The following is a 22,025-nucleotide window of genomic DNA, read 5'->3' as shown; positions in this document are numbered from 1 at the left end:
TCTTTTCCTGTCTGTCCAGGGGTGTTGCTGTTACATGGAGCATGCAAATATATTTAAAGCCCCTTTGTCATTGGTTACTCACCACCTGACACCTGAATGGATGTTCAAAGGATGAAAGTAGGGACATCCTAAGGAAAAGTAGGGCATTCCAGGGTCAAATCAGGTGGGATAGGAGTGAAATAATATGAGGCATGAGGAACCTTTGGCCCTCCAGATGTTGCTGAACTGCAATTCCAATAATCCCTGATCATTGGCCATGCTTTCTGGGACTTGTAGTTCAGCAGACTGAACATCCATCAACTCAGTAGTTGGAAAGAACCACAGGTTTATTTTAAGAAGCCCCAGGTACTCAAATGCAGCCTTCACAACACCTCATATTATTTCCCTCTATCTGATATTAGTAAAACATGCAGCCCTAGACATGTTTTCTCATTAAGTACAAGTAAATCTCATTAAATTCAAGAGGGCTTGCTCCAAAATGAAGTGTGTGTCTGGGGGAATGCAGCTTTAGAGAAGAAAACCGGATTATTATAACGTGAGTGGCAGCAGAAAAAAGGAGAAACATCAGCCATTATTTAAAAGGAGGAATAATCTTAACTTGAAACCTAAGTGTCAATAAGACTAGTTCTAAAGATGTATCCTTAGGAAGGATGTTCCACAACCCAAGATGCTACCTTTATTTCAAGACATGATCAGCTAGGGAGGGAGGGAGGAAATTTTTGCTTAGTCAACTTTTTTCCAAGTGAACTGACCCAATTTGTTCATCCCAGACTAAAACATGGATTGTTACATAATTATCCTCCAGAGCTCCAAATTTTGCAACTTGGTTTTTGACTCAAAAAAAGTACTAACATTTACAAGAAATTGTGTGTTTTAAGAGAAAATGTGTACAATGAGGTGAAATATGTAGTTGAATACATGTTTAAATACACTTTTGCATTTATCTATCTATCATCTATCTATCTGTCTATCTGTCTATCTATCTATCATATATATATATATATATATATATATATATATATATATATATATATATATATCCCCATCTATCTATCTCTATCATCTAGCTATATCTATCACCTATCTGTTTGGTATGGAAACAGGGCAGAGCTGGCTTAGGGCTGAATACATGTGAAAATGACATGGATGTGGAAATAGACATATATCCTTATCATGAGCCCTCATAGAACTACAGGTGGCAATAACAGTCCCCCAAGCCATGCTAGGAAAAGAACTTTTCAGAAAAGGATCATTTTTATAAGTGCAATTAATTGCTTTGTATATATTTTTAATTGCATTGCGAAATCACTCTAAGGCACTTAATAGGAAGTGAATCATAATTGTAATAATAATTATTATTGATAACCTCTCGGAGGAAAGGTGAGCATTGCAAGCTCTGAATTCTTCTTTGGATTGTATCAATATCCAATTTGGAGAATGCTGGCTTCCCTCGTCTCTCAGTTTTCTCTTGTTAAATATAAATGGCGCAAAGTCACACTACTGCAATCAATATAGGAGAACTGAGATGCGGGGCAGGGGGAGTTGGGGAACCCATTCCCCACAGATGACTTGAGGAATGGTGGGCTCCCCACCTTAATTTCCCTCTATGGAATGTTGTGACTCCATTATATTCAGTGGACATGACTTATGCATGGGAGGTTCCATTAGATTGCATGGGGATGGAAACACAGATGCTGTAAGGGGGAAATATAAGGGTGTCCAGTGCCCATTCCCATGCGGAATGCCTGGGGAGGGTTGGTCACTACCCTCGTTCTTGGATCTTGTCCCTGCATCCTCTTTCTACCATACCGACTAATGCAGCAACTTCTCTTCATTTGTTTTTTAAGGGGCAGGTGGGAAGGAGCTTCAATGGGTGGGTGAGCTGGTAACGTGCTCTTTTGGAAAAGTTACCAGAACTCCAGCAACTTCTGCCTTAACCCAAGGCGGGCTTCAGAGGACTCACCCACATTTGCTTGCCGCAAGCTTCTGGGATTGCGCTTCTTTGTAATTCTGAGCCTGTCTTGTTCTTCTCTTTTTCAGAATCCTTGGCAGGGCATAAATTCCACCCCTACCCCCACCACACACACACACACTCCTGCAGATAGAGATTATCCGATTACTGCTTCATCCTATTATATTCAGTGTCAGGAGCAGCAGTCTATTATAACTTGAAAGGAGCATTGGACTAGTCTCAGCACCTTTGCCATCATTACTGCAAGTACTTTAACTAGCATTGAAGCATAGTTAACATACATATGAGCTGGGGTTCTTCTCCCTGCCCACTCCTTCCTTCACTTTAAGTCCAGCGTTTTATCAGAGGATGCATGTATTATTAGAGAATGCATTGGAGGAAGTTTGCTACTCTAAGGAAATGCTCCCATTAATGGATGAGGCCCACAGAAGAGCCTACATGACCCAGAATGGAGAATAGGAGATGACGGGTGCTGAGAACTAACAGAGAGGCAAAAGTGGTGAGCCCATGAGACCAGTCAAGAAAGGAAGCAATCACACGGGACTTCCGGAACGGCGCTCTGGTGACCGGGTGGAGGTTTGCGCTCCTGCTCCTTGAGGCAGACCTTTTACTGGGGAAAACCAACGGGGGACCTGGCGTAAGTCACCCCGACCTCAGGGGGGAATCCTGAGGGCAAAAGCCCACGGCAGAGCAAAGAAGGGGTTTCCTCTGAACACTTCTTAGCCTCCGCGGAGGCAAAGGAGAAGCGGAGAACCCCGGCGCTAAAGGGCAGACAGCATTCCCCAGTAGCGACGCCCCAGAAACCCGTCGAGAGAGCGTCGCGCTCTCCAGAAAACAACTGCTAAAAATAGGGCGTCTTTCCCCCGAAAGACCGGACTATTTTGAAATAAAAACCCCGGCTAGAAGCGCAAGGGGATAAGGGGAAAGACGGGAGCGAACGCAAACGCGGCTTGCAAAACGGAGCAAAAAAAGCGGAAAGGAAAAGGGGACCGCGCTAAGGCACAGCTACAGCCTGTTTATAAACCTACAAGGGACTTTAATGCCAAAAAGACTCAAAAGGAACGCGTATAAATTAATTAAAGCAGAAAAGAGACCAGATACCTTTAAGAGCTGATTGCAACATCGTCACTCCGCCGGAAATTGTGAAAGACAAAGGCAGGAAGAGGCAGTGAAAAGGAAACTGGAAACAACACGTGGGAGAGGAGCCCAGACAAAGAGGTGCAGCACAATCAAACAGCGACACATGTGGCCAAGAGAAGAATAACAACTTTACAAAGGAAAATAAATAGAGGATAGAGAAACAGAGACCCCTGGCGCCACCTGCAGGACAAGAGAATAACTGCAGGGGAGACCTAAAAACCCACAATAAGGCTTTGAAAAGGTTTTTAAATTGTAATTTAAGTGAATGGACGTTTAGACATCCAATTTAAGGGAATTCCCGTGAGAAGCAACAACGTCATACTATACAGTGAAGAAAGCGGAAAATTAAGAACAGATAAATGGGCTCCAGGAAAAATAATACTGCAAGTGGTTCAAACTCAACGCAAAGCCAACTTCGCAGAACATCGATAATAGAAGGAGAAAACAATACAGAAATGAAGGATTTAATAACGATAATGGAAAGAATGGAAAAGAATCTAGGTGACAAGATAACGAATTTGGATGGAAACATAAAAACAATTGATGGGAAGTTGGAAAGTATGGGCGCAAAAATTGAAAAAAATTCCAATTTGATCGTTGAGCTTGCCAGCCAAATGAACCAACAAATGGCTAAACATAAAGAACTAGAAACAACAATGCAAGAAATCCAAACGCAAACTCAGAGACAAGAGGAAGCAACAAAAAAAACCCAACAAGACCAAAGAGAGTTGAAAAGATTTCAAGAGAAAAATAAAGAGGAGATTGACAAATTAAGAAGGATTCAAGAGGAGACATATGATGCCCTGGCGATGCTGGAAATGAAACAAAAGGAGATGACTCTCCGCATAAAAGGGGTGAAGGAGACACCAAACGAGGAGTTAACAACTAAATTGACGAAGGACATCGCAGCATGGCTGGGGGTCGAGGAAGAAGACCTGGCTCTGGACATTGATAAAGTATATAGACTAAGATCTAATAAACAGAAAACCAAGAGAGGGCCGGGTGATTGTTTAATCTTTTTAAATTCGAGATTGTTAAGGGACAAACTACTACAGAAAGACAGGACTGACCCATTGATAATAGAAGGAGCTTGTGTAGAGATAATGAAAGAGATCCCGACCCGCTTCTTGAAAAAAAGGGACAATTACAAGTTTATGACGTCGGCGTTGAATAAAAGTAATATTAGGTATAAATGGGAATTCCCTGAAGGACTGACATTTACCTACAGAGACAGAAGGCGCACCTTTAGATCGGTGGAGGACACAAAGAGCTTCTGGAGGAAATACTGGGAGGAATTAGGCGGAGATAAACTAACAGACTGAAATAGTTCATAGACCATAGAAAAAGGACCTTTTCTTTTCCTTCTTTCTTCTATCCCCAACCGTTATATGATTTTTGAGAGTTAGCATTCCTGTCTAAGTTTTCTTGTTTTGTGTGTATATTTTAATTTTACAGGTCCTTACAGTAAAGGAACAGTAGAGAGTAGTGTGAGAGCTAATTCTAGATAGAAGGGTTGTCCAAATTGAATAAAGTAATGGAGATTAAATGTATCTCATGGAATGTAAATGGAATGAATGGAAAGTATAAAAGGAACAAGATAGAGGGGGTTTTGAAGAAGAGTAAATGGGATGTAATATGCTTACAGGAAACCCATATAGTAAAAAACCATGTAAGAGTCCTAAAGAATAGAAGATTGGGAGTAGACTTCGTTGCGGCCGGGGCTGAAAAAAAAAGAGGTATAGTTTTGTATATCAACCCCATATTGAATCCTCAAGAGCTTTTCCAAGATGAGGAGGGAAGGATACTAGGTGTGGAAATCCAAACGAAAGTGGGAAGAATAATTATAATAGGGATTTATGCCCCCAATAATAGGAAAGATGAATTTTTTAGAAGAGTAGAAGAAAGAATGTGGGATTATATAGGAGAAAATTTGATATTAATGGGAGATATGAACGGGGTAATATCAATAGAGAAGGATAGAACACAAAGAGATAGAAAAGGAGATTCAGGCAAACTCCCTTTGTCCTTCTTCCAATTAACTGAGAATTTTGACCTTTACGATACCTGGAGAACTAAAAACCCTACAGTGCAGGATATTACCCATTATTCCGAAGCAAAAAAATCCGGAGGGAGAATAGACTCCATATGGGCAACTAAAGGACTAATGTTACACTTAGAGAAGGCGGAAATACAGAATAGGTCAATATCAGACCATAATCCGGTGACAATTAAAATGAAGTTCCAAAATAAAACAAAAGGAAGGTGGAGATTTAATGATGAAATATGGAGAGATGAACAGAGAGTAATAAGAGCAAAAGAGACCCTGAAAGAGTTTTTTGAAATAAATGAAAAACAGACGAAAGATCAGAAAATGGTATGGGAAGCAAGTAAAGCCTTCATGAGGGGATATGGGATTCAACAAATGGGGAGAATTAAAAGGGAAAAGGGGAAGGACATAATGGGAATAAATAAACAAATAAGAGAGAAGGAGAAAGAGTTGATAGAAAGCCCCAAAAATGAAGATCTGCTGCAACAGATAAAGAGGCTACAAACACATCTATCAGACTTATTGAATACTGAGGTACAAAACAAAATTAAATGGACAAAACAAAGATGCTTTGAACATGCAAATAAACCCGGCAGAATGCTAGCCTGGTTGAATAAAGAACAACAAACCAGTAGGATAATAAACAAAATTGTGGATGGAAATAGAGAAATTACGGAATCAAATCAAATTAAAAATTGTTTTATAAACTATTATAAAAAGTTATATAAAGAGGGAGTGAAGGGCGAGAAAGAAATACAAAACTTCTTAGCAAAAAATAAATTACCTGAAATTAGGGAAGCAGAATACCAGCACCTTAATGGAGAAATTCAAGAAGAAGAAATAAGGACCGCGATAAAGAAACTGAAGGAAGGTAAATCACCAGGGCCAGACGGGATTTCGGCTAATTACTATAAAAATTTGGAGGAAGTTATAGTACCAAAGCTAAAAATAATCATGAATGAAGCCTTAGAAAAAGGGGAAATACCCGATTCATGGCAAGAGGCGCTGATAACTCTAATACCAAAAAAAGGTGCAGATATGAGCCTAGTAAAGAACTACAGGCCGATATCTTTATTAAATATAGATTATAAGATTTTCACTGGTATTCTGGCAAAGAGGCTGAAAAAACTACTGGAGAGGATAATAGGAAGAGAACAGGCTGGTTTTCTGCCAGGGAGACAAATTAAGGATAACATTAGAACAATTATTGATTTAATGGAGTATTTGGAAATGAATCCTAGTAAAAGAACTGCAATGTTGCTGGTCGACGCAGAAAAAGCGTTCGACAGCGTTTCATGGAGTTTTCTCCATGGAACGTGTGAAAGTTTACAACTAGGTTCAAAGTTCATGAACGGAATTAAAGCAATATACAAAAAACAGAAAGCAAAGTTATTGATAAATAATGAAGTTACGGAAGAATTTAGCATAGAAAGAGGGACCAGGCAGGGGTGTCCCCTTTCACCCCTCCTGTTTATTATGACATTGGAAACTCTACTAAAAATGCTGAAAGAAGATAAGGAAATTGAGGGAATAAAAATGGGAAAATACTCTTATAAAGTTAGAGCTTTCGCCGACGACCTAATTGTAATGACAGAAACACCAGAAAAAGGTATATTAAAAGCATTGGATGACATGAAAAAATTTGGGGAGGTGTCCGGTTTCAAATTAAATAAAGATAAATCAAAAATGATAACTAAAAATATGATTGAAAAAGAAAAGGAAGAATTGGCAAAATTCACAGGAATTAAAATAGAAAGCAAAGTGAACTACCTAGGGATATGGATCACAAATAAGAATTCAAATTTGTTCAAAGACAACTACATAAAGAAATGGAGAGAAATTAAAAACAGTTTTGAGAAATGGAAACATATGAATCTTTCCATTTGGGGGAAAGTCTCCATGATAAAAATGATAGTTCTACCAAAGATCCTTTTTTTGTTTCAAAATATACCGATAATAATTGGAACTAAATATTTGAAGGATTGGCAGAAAGATCTAGCGGATTTTATATGGCAGGGCAAGAAGGCGAGGATGAAAATGGAGACGCTAACCAGTCCGAAAGAAGCTGGGGGTTTTGCATTACCGGACCTGAAAAGGTACTTTGAAGCGGCTTGTTGGACCTGGTTGAGGGAGTGGTGTATTCTAAAGACAACTGACACTCTGGAGTTGGAAGGGTACAACAAAATTTATGGATGGCATGGCTATATGATGTATGACAAGAGTAAAAACCACAAAGGATTTAAAAATCATACGATCAGGAGAGCATTATTAGAAGTTTGGGAAAGAACAAGAGAAAAAATAATAGGGAGAACACCCTGGTGGCTGTCGCCGCTGGAAGCGAATGCGACACTAAATTGTTATAAAAAAGAAAATTGGCTGACATATAGGGAAATAACCGAAAATGATAATGGAAATATTATACTGAAAAGCTATGGAGAACTGAAAGATAAAGGTGTATCTTGGTTGGAATACTTCCAAATTAAGGCAACATTTGAAAAAGATAAAAGAACTAGGGGATTTGAAAATAAGTCAACACGATTTGAAAAAGAAATCCTGAACAGTAATGAAAAACTACTTTCCAAAATGTATAGGTTATTAGAAGAATCAGAAACAAAATTCAAAGAGAAAAATCAAAATATGCGAAAATGGGAACAAGATATTGGACATGAAATAGATATAGACGATTGGAAGAAATTCTGGAGGAACAGTATAAAGTTTACAGCCTGTTACTCTTTGAGAGAGAACTTTATGAAACTCCACCACAGATGGTACTTGGGACCGGACAGGCTAGCAAAGATGAATAAAAATATGAGCAACAAATGTTGGAGGTGCCAAAGTGCAGTCGGTTCCCTGTTCCATATGTGGTGGGCATGTCCGAATGTGCAAAAATATTGGGATATGATTCATACGGAAATTCAAAAGTTAATAAAAACATCTTTTCCAAAAAAAGTAGAATCCTACCTTTTGGGCATCCTGGGTAGTGATGTACCACAAGATAGAACCAATATTTTTCTATATGCGACAACAGCCGCCAGAGTGTTGATTGCTAAATATTGGAAAGGTACCCCTGTACCAACAAAAGGAGAATGGGTAAACAAACTGTGTGAGTATTTGGAGTTGGCGAAACTCACAGATATAATACGACAAAAACCAAAAAACAGGATAAAAAAACAATGGGAATGTCTAAATGATTATTTAAAAAAAACAGACAAGGGGACAAAAACATGGCTATGTTTGGAATAACCCTGTAAGGATAAATATTGTATATAAACTATAACTGTTAGATAGGTATAAAGGTAAGATGTTTATTAAAATATGTTCGACAGGAGAACGAAAATGTAACAAGAAATACTGTGCCGAAAGCGGTGGAAGTATTATGCCCTTGAGATGATTTTCTCAAGTGGACCTTTAAATAAATCTTTTCTTTCCTTCTTTCTTTTCTTCCTTTTCCTTTGCTCTTACTTTCTTTGCCCACTACCTTTCCCTCTTCTACCTTTACCCTGTCCCTTCCCTGCCTTCTCGGTCTTTTTTCTTTTCTCCATCCTCTGTTCATATGTCTATTTCCTCCTCCCCCCCTGGCCCTATGCCCTTCTCCTCACTCACACCCCACTCCCTTCTCTTTCTCTCTTACCCTTTCTTTCCCTTTTCGATACCTTATAATTTTGATACGTGTAAAATACAACTGAATGTTCCTGGATTGGTTCGAAGATGTTGTGTAATGTTTTAACAAATTCTTAAATAAAATCTTTTTTTTAAAAAAAAAAAAAAGAAAGGAAGCAATCAGGACCATAGACAGAGCACAGTGGATTGGATGGAGTCCAAAACCGTGTCTCCTATATTTCTGGTCCACTGAAAAAGCGTTCTTCTCCCGATCCAAATTTTGCCCTGGCTTTAGAGTTCTAATAACTTAGTCTTGTGTACAAAACGGGACATGCAGTAGGAATCCTCAGTGGCTCCAAGTTTTTCAAAATAATTTCTGTATTGCATAGAACAGGGGCATGGCTCCCTGCCTCCCACCGAGAGCCACATTCCCTCAGGGGCAATCTGCTGCAGGCCATGTGCCACTGGTGGGCAAGGCTGGAAATGATTGGTGGGTGGTGATAAGGCAAGATGTGGGCAGGGCCATCTCTTTTCCACTGTCTGCCACCTCTTTCTTTCTGACACCCTCTTCTCTCTCTTCGTTTTTCCTCCGAGATAGAGGAGGGACAGATCATTCTTGAACTAATTGCTTGCTGAGGGCTTTTGAATTCAGGCCTGCAGCCATAGGTTGCCCAACCCTGATGTGCAGAATATCATGCACCCACAGATCAGATCAGATCAGCCTTTAGCATCTTCATTTATTATGAGTGCATTTTAGCAAAAAAAGGGGGGGGTTCAACATGAATATGCATATAAGTGCACCAAGATTATTTTTGCGCCATGCTGTACCAATGTGTGGGACCACACAAACAGAATTTTGATGCAATCTCACATATGCTGTCATATTGATCTGTTACATGTGTATTTATCCACATTGATAAAACACCAGAGAGAGAGAGAGAAATCGTGATAGGAATGTATATGATGTTCTTTTCTCATTGGTTTTGGTTTTTTGCCACCGCACAAAAAAATGGGGAGCATGTGTGCATGAGTAACATCTTGAACACAGAGACTACTGTTGCAATTATGCATATTATATATATGAGGATTGAGTTTTTTCTTTTTATTTAAATATTGTACGCTTAGCATAATAATTAAGATCTTAAACTATGAATCAGGAAGCCCCCATTAAAAACTTATATAGGAGGGGCTGGATAAACCTAGCTTGAATGTCTATAATACTGGCAATGAAGAAGGGCATGCTCCCTTGTTTCCTGCTGCCCAGAGCCACATGGGCATTTCCTCTCCTCATATGGTTGTTTAGTCGTTTAGTCGTGTCCGACTCTTCGTGACCCCATGGACCATAGCACGCCAGGCACTCCTGTCTTGCACTGCCTCCCGCAGTTTGGTCAAACTCATGTTGGTAGCTTCGAGAACACTGTCCAACCATCTCGTCCTCTGTTGTCACCTTCTCCTTGTGCCCTCAATCTTTCCCAACATCAGGGTCTTTTCCAGGGAGTCTTCTCTTCTCATGATGTGGCCAAACTATTGGAGCCTCAGCTTCAGGATCTGTCCTTCCAGTGAGCACTCTGGGCTGATTTCCTTCAGAATGGATAGGTTTGATCTTCTTGCAGTCCATGGGACTCCCAAAGGTCTCCTCCAGCACCATGGTGGAGAGTTTTGACTAAACGTGATCCACCTGGAGCAGGAACCAGCAAACTACTCCAGTATCCCTCCCAAGAAAACTCCTCTGTGAGGGGGAAAGAGTACAGAGAGCCGCCCCCCATCCGGAGGAGCAGCTCCTCCACCAGCAGTAACGCCAGCGGGGAGGGGGAAGAGTCCACTGAGGAAGGAGGAGACGGGGCTCTGGCATCATAGGAGAGCCCCTGCTGCACGTGGGAGAGGGAGAGAGAGGGGGGGGAAGAGGGGGAGAAGCAAAACAGGGAAAGGAGACCCTTTTCCCCTCCGGTTCTGGAATTACGCAGGGGGAAATGCGGGAGGAGATTTGGGGTGCCCAGACTCTTATGTTGGAAGAAGACGCGGAGCGCGCCATTCCCGGGTTCTGGGTCAGACTAAGCGGGTGTATCCTGTACAGCTCTAGCACTGTAAATAGCCTGCACTTAATAAAAGCATGAAAATGCAAAGGTCTGGAGAGTCGTTACTCTAGAGTAGTCGCAACGCAACCCCTGTGACATCCTCATATGGTATCTTCCTATAATGGCCTTCCTGTACTGCTGAAGGGAGGGCCTGACAACGGGTCAAGGTTTAAGTACCTAATTGGTTCTGGGGAGCCAGTTGCTCCCCAAAAACTACTTAAACTGAGCGCCGATAGTGCGCGTGTGCGAAGCGCCGATAGAGCACTTCTGTGCATGTGTGTGGCTTCTGCGCATGCATGCACCGTGGAACCTGGAAGTTAACGCTTCCGGGGCCACGGAGTACTCAAACCAAGAGTACTCAAACCGCAGCGGACGTAAAGCAAGTTATGACTGTAATGTTTTAAAAAGTGTGAATTAGGCAAGTTTGCCTTCGAATGAGAACGCTACTGACAAGTGTTCTTCTCACCTCTGCATATACATTCAATTACCTTCTCTAATGATAGAAAACCTGCCACCTCCTTAGTCAGTCAGTTCTACTGTCAAGCAGATCTTCACATCAGAAAGTTCCTCTTAATGTTTAGCCAAAATCTACTTCCCTGCTATTTCCATGCATTGATTCTAGACCCACTCTTTTGAGAAACAGAGAGCAATCCTGCTCCATCTTCCTCTTGAAAGCCTTTCAGATAATTTGAAGACCACTATTATGTCTCTCCTTAATCTTTTCTTCTTCAGCCTGAAATTTTTTTTTTAAAATAAAATAAAATAAAAACTCATTTAAAATATGGTGCCCAGAAACTGGTACAGCGCTCCAGTGGGTCTGCCCTGCTGTAGTTTTGACAAAACATAGACTTCTTTTTAGAAAATAACTTGCGATGTTGTATGCATTATCTATTATTGTTCCTCCTATTAAAACACACCTCCTCTTTTCACTAAATAGAACTTGGGGGAAAAGAGCTTTTCTTAACCAGACATCTTTGGAATTCTTAGTTTGGTTTATGCAGATATTTTGAGATGCTTGGAGGTGGAATGGCTTATATAGTCTGCAAAGCTGAAATTGATGTATATATTATTTTTGAAAAGGGAAACAGCTTAAAACAACAACAACCAGGAGCTGAAGTGAATGCAAAATACTCAGAATGTCCCCCACCCCCAGTTTCTTTCTTTTAATAGCTTGAGGACATACTGAATAAAGAGGCTGGTGCTTAATTGCTGAGGATTATTAGCATATGTTTGTATTTTAAAAGCTACCATCCCGGAGGCGCAGAACAAAGGAAGGGGTTTTAGAAGTGTGTGCATATTGGGGATGGACTAAATGTTTTCTTAATTGGATTAGTGAATGTAAAATCTACAGATGAACTCTTTTAGGAGTCTCTTGGAAAGAAAGCCACCTGGGAATATAAAATGGGAAGTAATGCTTTTTATCAATCCTCAGACTGCAGACCCCAAGTGGCTGGATGTGAAATTTAGATGGCTGTGCACTTCTCAGAAAGTATGGGCGTGTTGGCTGTGTTCCAACGTTGTGTCAAACCATGGTTTTCAGCCACCACTGAAAAGGCCCTTTTTGTGATGCCACCTCTAGACTCCCCAAAGAGCCTCAAATGATGATCACAAGGACTGGGCCAGTTCATATGGAGAGGTGTTGGTGTCCTTGAGGTGTTGGTGTCCTGAGCCCCATAAAATGCATACGAGAACACCAAAAGAGATAAGTATTTATGAATATTCAGAGAATCCCAGGGATGTATCCAATGCTAGTCCCACTCAGAGCAGACACATTAATGGACACATCTACCTTGGGTTTGTCAATTTCAGTGGGTCTACTTTGAGTAAAACCTGGCTGGATATCACACACACACACACACACACACAGAGAGAGAGAGAGAGAGAGAGAGAGAGAGAGAGAGAGAGAGAGTTTAACACCAATGTGATGTAATACGGGAACCGCTGCAGACTTGGGGTTTCGTTTTGTTTTTCCATTAGAAAACCCAACCTAGCAGGTTGTTTTGAATCATTCCTGTGATCTCAGCCTGGTAACTCTATAGGTCTTCTCTTGTTCAACAATGGGCTTCCTCTGCCCCAGTAAAGGATGGCGGCTTCGTTACCTGACCTACTTGGTCGCCAGCAATGTAGGCTAATTCTCTCTAATCCTGAGCAATTAAGTGGGCGGCAGGAATGCTTGTGCAGTGTGCAAGGAGAGGTTGGTAAGACAAAAAGAATTGATGTGTCTTTGGAACTGAAAGGCTTCCCTATAGGGAACTTCACTATTCTATCAGATGTCTGTTAGCTTCCTTACATGAAAGCCTGTGATGCCCAGTGATTAGAGCAGGGGTGGCTAACATATTTTCAGGCCAAACTTTGAGTTGGTCACCCCTCTGATGGCAACATGCCAGAGGTGGGTGTGGCCACTGTGTGTACACTTGCCTGCACTCACACAATATAGCACACATATAGCACACATATAGAGACCACATACATAAACACAGGCAAGCAGCCATGCACAAACAAACAAACAAACAAACAAACAAACAAACACATAGCAGTGCTGGGGGCTGGGGACACCAGACATATAGACTCGTAGGCAGGCTGACTGCCAGAGGAGGCGGGCCCAGCATTTTTTGTTTCCATTACAGTGCAGGATGAGGCCCTTCTCCTTCTCTAGCATGGTAACAAGGAGGAAGAAGAAAGCTATCCAAAGTCCTTTTTGCCTTTACAGAGGAGCCGTTTCTCTTTCTGGTGCGGGAAGATTGTATTCCTCAGGAAACGGAAAGGAGAGCAACTTTCCTGTTTCTGAGATCTTGCAGTGGTGCCACACCAGAGGGGGAAGAGGAGTCTTTGCCATGTTAATGAAGGCAAAGACACAGGGTTTTAAGAGGGTTGATATTGCCTCTATAACATTGTGGTAGGAATACTAAACCCCACCATGGGGAACCTCAATAAAATAGGAAGTGTGTGTGCAGCTGTATATCTCCCAGATGTACTTCAAGCCCCTCACCTCCAGCACAGCCACCAGATCTGTCGCTGTCCTGCAGCAGCACGGGTGTCATTACACAAAACATGTACAAACAGTTTTTCAAACGTCTTTCTTTATGCTTCCAACACCCCCTTATTTTGATTCAACACCCCTCCAATTGCACCTGAGGCTACTGCCACCCAACTGGAGCATTCCAATGCCTTTAGACAATACTCCCAGTGTAACTCTGTCTAAGGATGCATTTTAGCTTATCTTCAGATTCCCTGGTCTTCTGCATCAATCTTGCTCAGGGTTTTCTCTGCAGCGCTCAGATATACTTTGGAACTTGGTGAAGTCAACAGTTCATGGAAAAAAGAAAGTACCAAAAGAGCCATTTCTGATCAGCTCTGTTTTAGTGTTTTTGGTGTTGCTGGGTTCACAGATACTTTGGAAACTGCACAAGCTTTGCTTGGACGCAAGGTCCTCCAACACTGAGGTTGTGAAAGAAGCAGAATCTTCTGAACAGCTGCGCCATATGGATGGTGCACTAAGCTCCCTAATAAATCCATGCTCAAGGTTTAAGTTGCTCGTCTTCCCAGTGACAGGTGGGGTGTGTGTGTGTGTGTGGCTTCCCAGTGTTTGCCTGCATTCACCCTTGTACCAGAGGCTGATGACTTCTAACTGTGTCCGATTGACATAGTTTATGCCGCATGTAGAGTGCCTCCTCTGATTGACCAATGAAGTTGAAGAAAAGGCCAGTTATATTGAGGGGAGAGAGCTGCAGCATGGTTGTAGAAGAATGTTTCCCAAACTTGGGTCTCTGTCTGTTTTTGAACTACAACTCCCATCAACCCTAGCTAGCAACACCAGCGGTCAGGGATGATGGGAATTGTAGTCCAAAAACAGACAGAGGCCCAAGTTTGGGAAACACTGTTGTTAGAGGATATATGTTGCAAGCAAAGATTCCCCGAGTTAGTCCCTGTCGTCTCCAGTTAAAAGAGTCTGAGGGGAAAACTTTTATTTATTTCATTAAATATATATACATACTGTTGGAAGTGCAGCAGCAGGGCTCATTCATTTTCTTTTTAACTCAAGGGTTAATTCTGTTCTCACTGTTAGTCAGCTACCCAAGATAGGGTGAAGGTGTTGCTTAGCAACCAGTCTGTGTGGCCTGATCTTTAGTGAGGCAGAACATGGCTGTGTAGATTTGAGGGAGTTTTTCCCATGGTGTAGTTAGTCAAATGTCTCCCTGCTATATACAAGACCGGAAGGAAGCAAGTAAAAAACAACAACAACCCAACTTGTTGTTCCTTTCTTCCCAAAATATGCACTGTTTTTCTTCAATTTCGTCAGAATTTATTTGCTCTTTGGACTCCGTCTGCACTGTTTCAGCGACTTTGCTATCATATACCATCCACTCGTATGAAATATCAAGGCAATACGCAACAATATACAACTACAATAAAACATACAATACCAAAACAGTGCACAATAATCACAAAATGACTGGTTCATCTTTTTTTAAAAAAAATAATTCATCACATTAAAAAATCTTCACGTGAGATCTGATAGTTAGCTGTGAGAATCTTGGAAGACGTCAAGAAGGGGGTATTGTCATCTGGGCAGCTCAGGACCTCCATGCACACTGCCCAGGCTCTTGTGCCATGGAGAGGTCATTTCGGTGCTGTTAACACAGAGAGAACAACATGGGAGGCAGTAGTTATGAGTTCCTGGTCTCTGCAGCCACGGCAGGCACTGTGATTCTCAATTTCTCATTTTATCGCTGCTAAGATTCGTTGCCCACATTTCTTTTAAAGCCCCCATGAAGATTCGCTTGTGAAAAGGGCAATTTTTTCCAGATACTACACATTTTGCCTGCGGTACGTGTGTATGCAACAAGTCCTCTTGACACAAGGCTTTTCACGAACATGCACCTTTTTATAAATGCACTTTCCCGTAACGGATACATTTTCCTACACATTATTTCGTTGGAGAACTGCATCGTGCAATCCGGAGAAGTGCGAATTTTGAAGGATTGCCGTCCTGTTTTGAGAAGTAAGCATTAAAAACTGAACCCAGTGTCTCCTCCCCTTCCTATTAGCTACCCAATGTGTCTAGCCTGGTACATATGGCAACAGTGTGGTCAGGCACACCAAATATTAATGCAGCACACTGATGAAGTGCTAGAAGACTGATCCCTTGAGAGGTCAATTAGAGAGCAGTGGGCCTATCATATTTTATAGCCACGGGCAGCCATGTAGCCCTACTCATTAAGGTTTCAGAAAGTCAATATAGCAAGTGCGTGTCCCTTGCATCATCTCTTCATGGATACAGCTGCATTTGGCATTTAAAGTTGGATGGCTTGAATTTCAAATCAGCCTCATAGAGAGGGTCACTTTGAGAAGTGATGGGGAGAGCTGCTGCTGGATCGTCCTGAAGCAGAGTTCTAATTCTTTCTAGGGTTGCCAGACTCAATAGAGGACAGGACTTCTGTGCCTTTAATTGCCCTGCTCTCTTTTGAGTCTGGAAACTTTAAAGAGAAACCAGCAGACCCTTTGTTTAATTTCCAAGCAGAGGGTCTGCTGGTTTCTCTTTAAGGTTTCCAGACTCAAAAGAGAGAGCAGGGCAATTAAAGGCACAGAAGTCCTGTCCTCTATTGAGTCTGGCAACCCTAATTCTTTCTGAGGATGCAGTGCTTCAGACTGCAGCAAGAACTTTAATTAACACCCCCCCCCCAGTTTCACCCAGAAAGGATCTAAATGCAATGAACAAAAGAGAGGATATTTTGCAATATTTAAAAGCAAGTTATCATGCCCACCTTTACTAACAGCAACAATGGTGAGCCCCACATTTTTAAAATAATGAACAACCCCGATGACAATGACAGTTTCTTGGATGAGCAGGTCAAAAGGCGGACAGTATTAAAGAAATATCAGCTAGAAAAAGTAAGATTCAGCTGGTTTGCGTGCTTGATCCCTCTCTCTCTTTTTGTTTCGAATTGCAGCAGACCGAAAGCTAGCATGCCAGGTATTTTGGCTTCCCTCTAGCCTTTCTCCTTGACATTCGATTTTGGTTTTTGGATATTGTGGGTATGCCTAACTATAAGACCTACTAAGAGTAGGTTCACTGAGATTAATGGGCCTTCAGTAGTGATGGTCATTAAATTCAGTGGGCCTGCTTTGAGTAGGAATAGCATTGGGTACAACCCCAAGGAAGATGTACTGTACCTTTCTGTGTAAAAGACAAGTTTTTTTATTTATTTAAAAATATGCTAAAAAATTGGGGGTCGTCTTATACAGGGATAGTGCATAGGGGGGACGTGGGATTGGTTGCTGCCGTGAGCCGGAGATTGTCAGCGGCTATTAGGCGTGTTATTGGTGGCTGCGGCACGGGCTTGCCTTGATTTGCTGTCGCTGCGGCAGTAGGGCGTGCGATTGGCGGCTTCTGCCGTCGTGGGGACAGACAATAGGTGGCTTTTCTGGCGTGTGCTAGTAGCAGCGTAGGTCAGGCGGATGAGTGATTTTCAGCAATCCCCCCCCCCCCAAAAAAAGCTCAATAACTATGGGCAATCCCCCATTTTCTTTGTTTGGAGTCCCCCAATATAGGGTGTGTCTTATACATGGAAAAATACGGTATTTCATCAGGCAAGCCTTCATCTGCAGACATCTCAGTTGAAAGTGAACTCCGGACTTTCCACACAAAACCAGGGCATTCCAGAAGAAGAAGAAGAAGAAGAAGAAGAAGAAGAAGAAGAAGAAGAAGAAGAAGAAGAAGAAGAAGAAGAAGAAGAAGAAGAAGAAGAAGAAGAAGAAGAAGAAGAAGAAGAAGAAAGTGTTTTGGGGAAACTATTATTTATTATTAAATTTATATCCTGCTACTCCTCCAAAGGAGCCCAGGTGGTAAACATGACAATAGACTTAAAACAGTTAAAAACTCCTAAAAGCAATTAAAGGGAAAAAAATACGGTAGTGACATTTTGTGCTTTTGTAAAGTTAAGCAGCCATATAGATGAATATCGTTTCTGCATGAATTGGCCAGAAACTCAAGGAGCATCAGCAAAGGGTCTCAATCAATCCCCCCCCCCCAAAATGGACTGCATTGCAGGGAGTTGAACTATATCAGGCATCCCCAAACTTCGGCCCTCCAGATGTTTTGGACTACAATTCCCATCTTCCCCGACCACTGGTCCTGTTAGCTAGGGATCATGGGAGTTGTAGGCCAAAACATCTGGAGGGCCACAGTTTGGGGGTGCCTGAACTAGATGAACCTAGGAGTCCCTTCCAACTCTACAATTCTATGACAGGGAGGGAGATGTACGACAGGTTTGTACCAGCCCCAGATAAAGGATGCAGTAGAATTGCATCCGCTGTGGAATTGTGTTGCATGCCTCCAGACTGAAGGTAAGGGGCACTTTTTGCATGTCTGTACTAGTCCCACATTAAATCTGTGGGTTTTTAAAAGTCCTCCCAAAGTACATATTTAAAAGGGTGCGTTATTGCTGTTTAGATGCATATATTGATATGTTTAACCTGCCAAGCAATGGCGCAGTGTCTCTCAGAATGTGGAGAAGTGCAGTGTTTGGTTGATAGTGAAGTTAGTCCAAGAGGTGCAGGTCTGGCCACTGGTTGTAGGAGCATGCAGAGATCAAATTGTTCAAAGCATCCTTACTCCACACACCATTCCTTCTCAAATTAGGAGGCTCCCAACGGAATGTCTACATGCAGGGGCAGTTCATTGCATTTCACCTCTTTAGGCAAACTGGGAAGTTCTGTCCTGTCGTGCCACCGCTGCTCCCACCGTCACCATACCTGCTGTCTATACCGCCCACTCTGCTGCTATGTTCACCTTGTGCTCTGCCACATGTGCCACTGCCAGAGAAGCGCTGCCACCATTGGTGCTGATTTCAGGCAAGATCTCTCCATCTTTGGGTGAGATCTTGCTTTGGGTGAGATCTTGCTCCATATCGATTCTGATGCTGGCGCTGCTTCTCTGCCACTGGTGTGTACCCACCAGGGGGGTGCCAGCTCAAGGGCTTCTGCTGCCCGAGGCAGTGGCCTTATCCTGCCTAATGGCTGGGCCGGCCCTGTCTACTTGTGTGTGGCTGTTGTGCTCTCAAGATCTGCCTGAGGATGCTGTCAAGGGAGGCAAGAATAGTAACCTCTTGTAATAAGCTTGGGTCCCACTAAGTACTTCAGCTCTTCTCCAGGGAAGAGATAAAAGACGAATTATGCCACGTCTTATCATTGCTCAGCTCACCCTGTTTTTTTCTTCCTGGCACAATTGCCTACTGCCCTGGCTTCAGCCCCCTTAGGATGAACCAAATGTTAAGATGTATTTGTAGGCGCTGGGAACATGCCAAAGTAATCTTAAGTGTTTCGTTCCTCACCATACATCAAAGCCATCACTTGCAAAGTATTGTATGGTGCAACACGGTTTTAATAGGGCTTCATCTGAACATATGTTACTTTTGATTTTGGAGTAGAAACTCAGAATTCAGGCAGAGTTCTGCTCCCCTCCGCCCCCGCCTAAATTAGATGCAACGTTAGTTCAAAAACCCACCTATTCTTATACTATTCAACAGGAATATTTTGCCTTGCTTTTTATCCCTTGACACCATTCATTCATACATGCTTGTTGCTTTCCCCCCTCCTGAATTTGTCATGAATCCTGCCCTCCCACCCCAATCAGGGATCACACTAAAACGCTGGCATGTTTATGTCACTTCATCACCATGAGTTAGGCTTGGCTCATAATGTACATGTCTCTGAAGGCAGCAAAGAATGAATAAGTGAATGTTTTATAAGTAGTTTGAGCTCATTTCAGCTCTTTTGCAGAATGTACCTTGAACACTGAGGTTGTTTTATTTATCACTCTTAAGGATATATATGTGAATTGCAGAGGGTGGGGAGCCTTAAGGGGGCAGAGCAAAGTGTTATACAAGTTCCACATACTGAAGTGCTCTTCATTTGTGCAACCATGGATCTTCTTTCCTGGACCACGTTCTACAAGTGTTCCTCTGGACAACACCACACATTACATGCCAAACCTCCCCTCCCCTCTCCCATGGCAGAATTGGGTGAGTTTTAGCCAAACTCTTTTCATGTCCCTTGAAAATTCTCGCATGTTTTGCCCAAGCAACAGCATCTACATTCGCCTCCAAATTTCACTTTCAGCGAAATGGGGGATGGCAAAACACGAGATGCCATCCTATTATGCCTGGGATATCCATCCATCAGTTGGGCACATGCAGTCTGAGAGAGACTGGCAGAGAAATCAAAAACAGAGCCTCTTTTCTTCTCTCTGGTCTCATTTTTCTGCGGCCACACTGCTTGCACATGCACACACACACACTTTAAATCCCTTGAATGGATAGGGCAGAAGCTACGGCTTTGGGATTAGTGTATGTGCAGGATTTAGCATTTCAAGCAAACATGTGTTGCTCAAGCTGGATTGCGGATTGCTTTTTCTCTTCCTCCTCTCGCTGGATTGAAAACGTTCCTCTAAAGATGCTGATTAAGCAGTTCAAACTCGAGCAAGAAGGCAAGAAGATGGTTTAAAAAGGACACCTTTTGATTTGGTACGTACAGTCATCGTCGTCATCTTCTTTTTAAAGTATACAACAGTATAACAATAGAGGACGAGACTCTCAGCTGCCTGGATGGATTTGAAGTGGCGTTCGGAGCCCTCTATGGCCCTGGCAAGGAGCAGAAGGAACCTCTCACCGAAAGTGCAAAAGCGGGCATAGGAAATTCATTAGGATTTCAAGTGCTCTCTCAGTGCAGGATGCATGCAAGGTTGGACTCTGAGCGGTCAGAAGGGGAAGCAGGATGCAGAAGAGGCAGCCGTGGTTTGAAGTAACAGCACCCAGAGCTCACCGTCAACCAGTGACGATGGGAGGAAATCTAACGCCATGAATCAGAGGCCTTCCTTTCCCATCACCCCAACTGCCGCGTTGCCTCTCAGGGGACAAATAAGAATGGAGGCATCTCACCTTCCACCCCAACAACGTCTTAAGTGAGATCTTAATTTTTATTTTTATTTATTTTTTTGAGCACCTCAAAGTGCTAATGACTTAGATTAGCAAGAAAACAATCTCGGAGTTTGTCTTCCAGCCTCGTGGAAGGACAGAGGGAGGCTGGAGACTGAAGCTGAGAAATTGGCTGTGACTGAAAATAGCCTAGAACGACGTCTGACTTTTAATTCACAAGTAGAATTTAGCAGTCTGAGGGTTGGGTTTTCTTTTTTTCTTTTTTTCCTTTTTATGCTTTATATTTTTGTACGTGCCCTTCCACCAGGACCTTGTAGTTGCCTGATCTGAGCCTCCTGGATGTGAGGCAGGAAAAAAAACAAAACCCTTTGCTCTGAACACAGAAGCGGCCTTGTCCTCCAAAATGGAACTCTCCAGAAGTCCTTTGTTCCAGAACAAGTTTTCGGTTGCCCGCCTGGCAGAGGAGTTTTTCTGGATCGGAGGCAGCATAGTAGCCACTCCCAAATGGAAAATGGGCCAGATGGGTAAGACAGCGAACCTGCACACATCCCTGTGCTCCGCTCAAGACAATAACGTCTTAAAGGCTTTGGGGCTTAAGTGGTATTTAATGACAGCTTTGTCTATTTGTAGTTGTGGGAGGGGGTTGTACAAAGTGAGGTGCATCCTTAGGCAATCTTAAGCTATAGTCGTTCTGCTTCTTCAGTGATGCACCCAGTGTGGTGTAGTGGTTAGAGTGTTGGACCAAGACTTGGGAGGACAGGGTTCAAATCCCCACTCAGCCATGAAGCTCACTGGGTGACTTTGGGCCAGTCACTGCCTCTCAGCCTGACCTACATCACAGGAGTGTTGTGTGGTTTAAATGAGGCGGCTCATGCTTGCCATCTTGAGGTCCTTGGAGAAAAAGTTGGTATATGTGCAGTATGATAATAATAATAATAATAATAATAATAATAATAATAATAATAATAATAATAATAGAAGTCAGTTGTTAGAGAAGATGTTTCAAGAACATTTTGGCTTAGAACATTTGACCTACAGTTCAGCTAGTTTGGCATCTATACCATAGAAACATATCTTGCCAAACATTGTCCAGTTTTCCTGGTTAATTTCCAGTGTGCATTTCCACAAGTGCTCACTCCCCAGCCTCAGTTTGCAGAACGTTAACTGCGCCTCTGGTACAAAAGCTATTTTGCTTTTTGTTGTATAGTCCCAGACCAAAGTAAAGGATCCTACAAACTTCGTTGCAATGTGATTTT

The 22,025-nt window shown here is 42.3% G+C and overlaps 1 protein-coding gene across 3 annotated transcripts in view; it reads left to right on the top strand.

Annotated features, from left to right (window-relative positions):
* The window catches only part of PLCH2 (phospholipase C eta 2), a 331,389-nt gene that overhangs the window by 175,222 nt on the left and 134,142 nt on the right, over nucleotides 1–22,025 (top strand). Inside the window, exon 1 of one of the 3 annotated variants that reach the window (XM_060276184.1) lies at nucleotides 17,918–21,293. The exons of the other annotated variants lie outside the window; for them this stretch is intronic. Within the exon in view, the coding sequence (XP_060132167.1) occupies nucleotides 21,173–21,293 (121 nt within the window). The 5' untranslated portion in view covers nucleotides 17,918–21,172. Of the gene's footprint in view, nucleotides 1–17,917; nucleotides 21,294–22,025 lie in introns of those variants that run through there. 3 annotated transcript variants of the gene reach the window in all.

The sequence above is a fragment of the Zootoca vivipara genome, chromosome 6 (genome assembly GCF_963506605.1).
Source record: "Zootoca vivipara chromosome 6, rZooViv1.1, whole genome shotgun sequence".
Classification (NCBI taxonomy): domain Eukaryota; kingdom Metazoa; phylum Chordata; class Lepidosauria; order Squamata; family Lacertidae; genus Zootoca; species Zootoca vivipara.
This window is presented reverse-complemented; position numbering and strand designations above follow the sequence as displayed.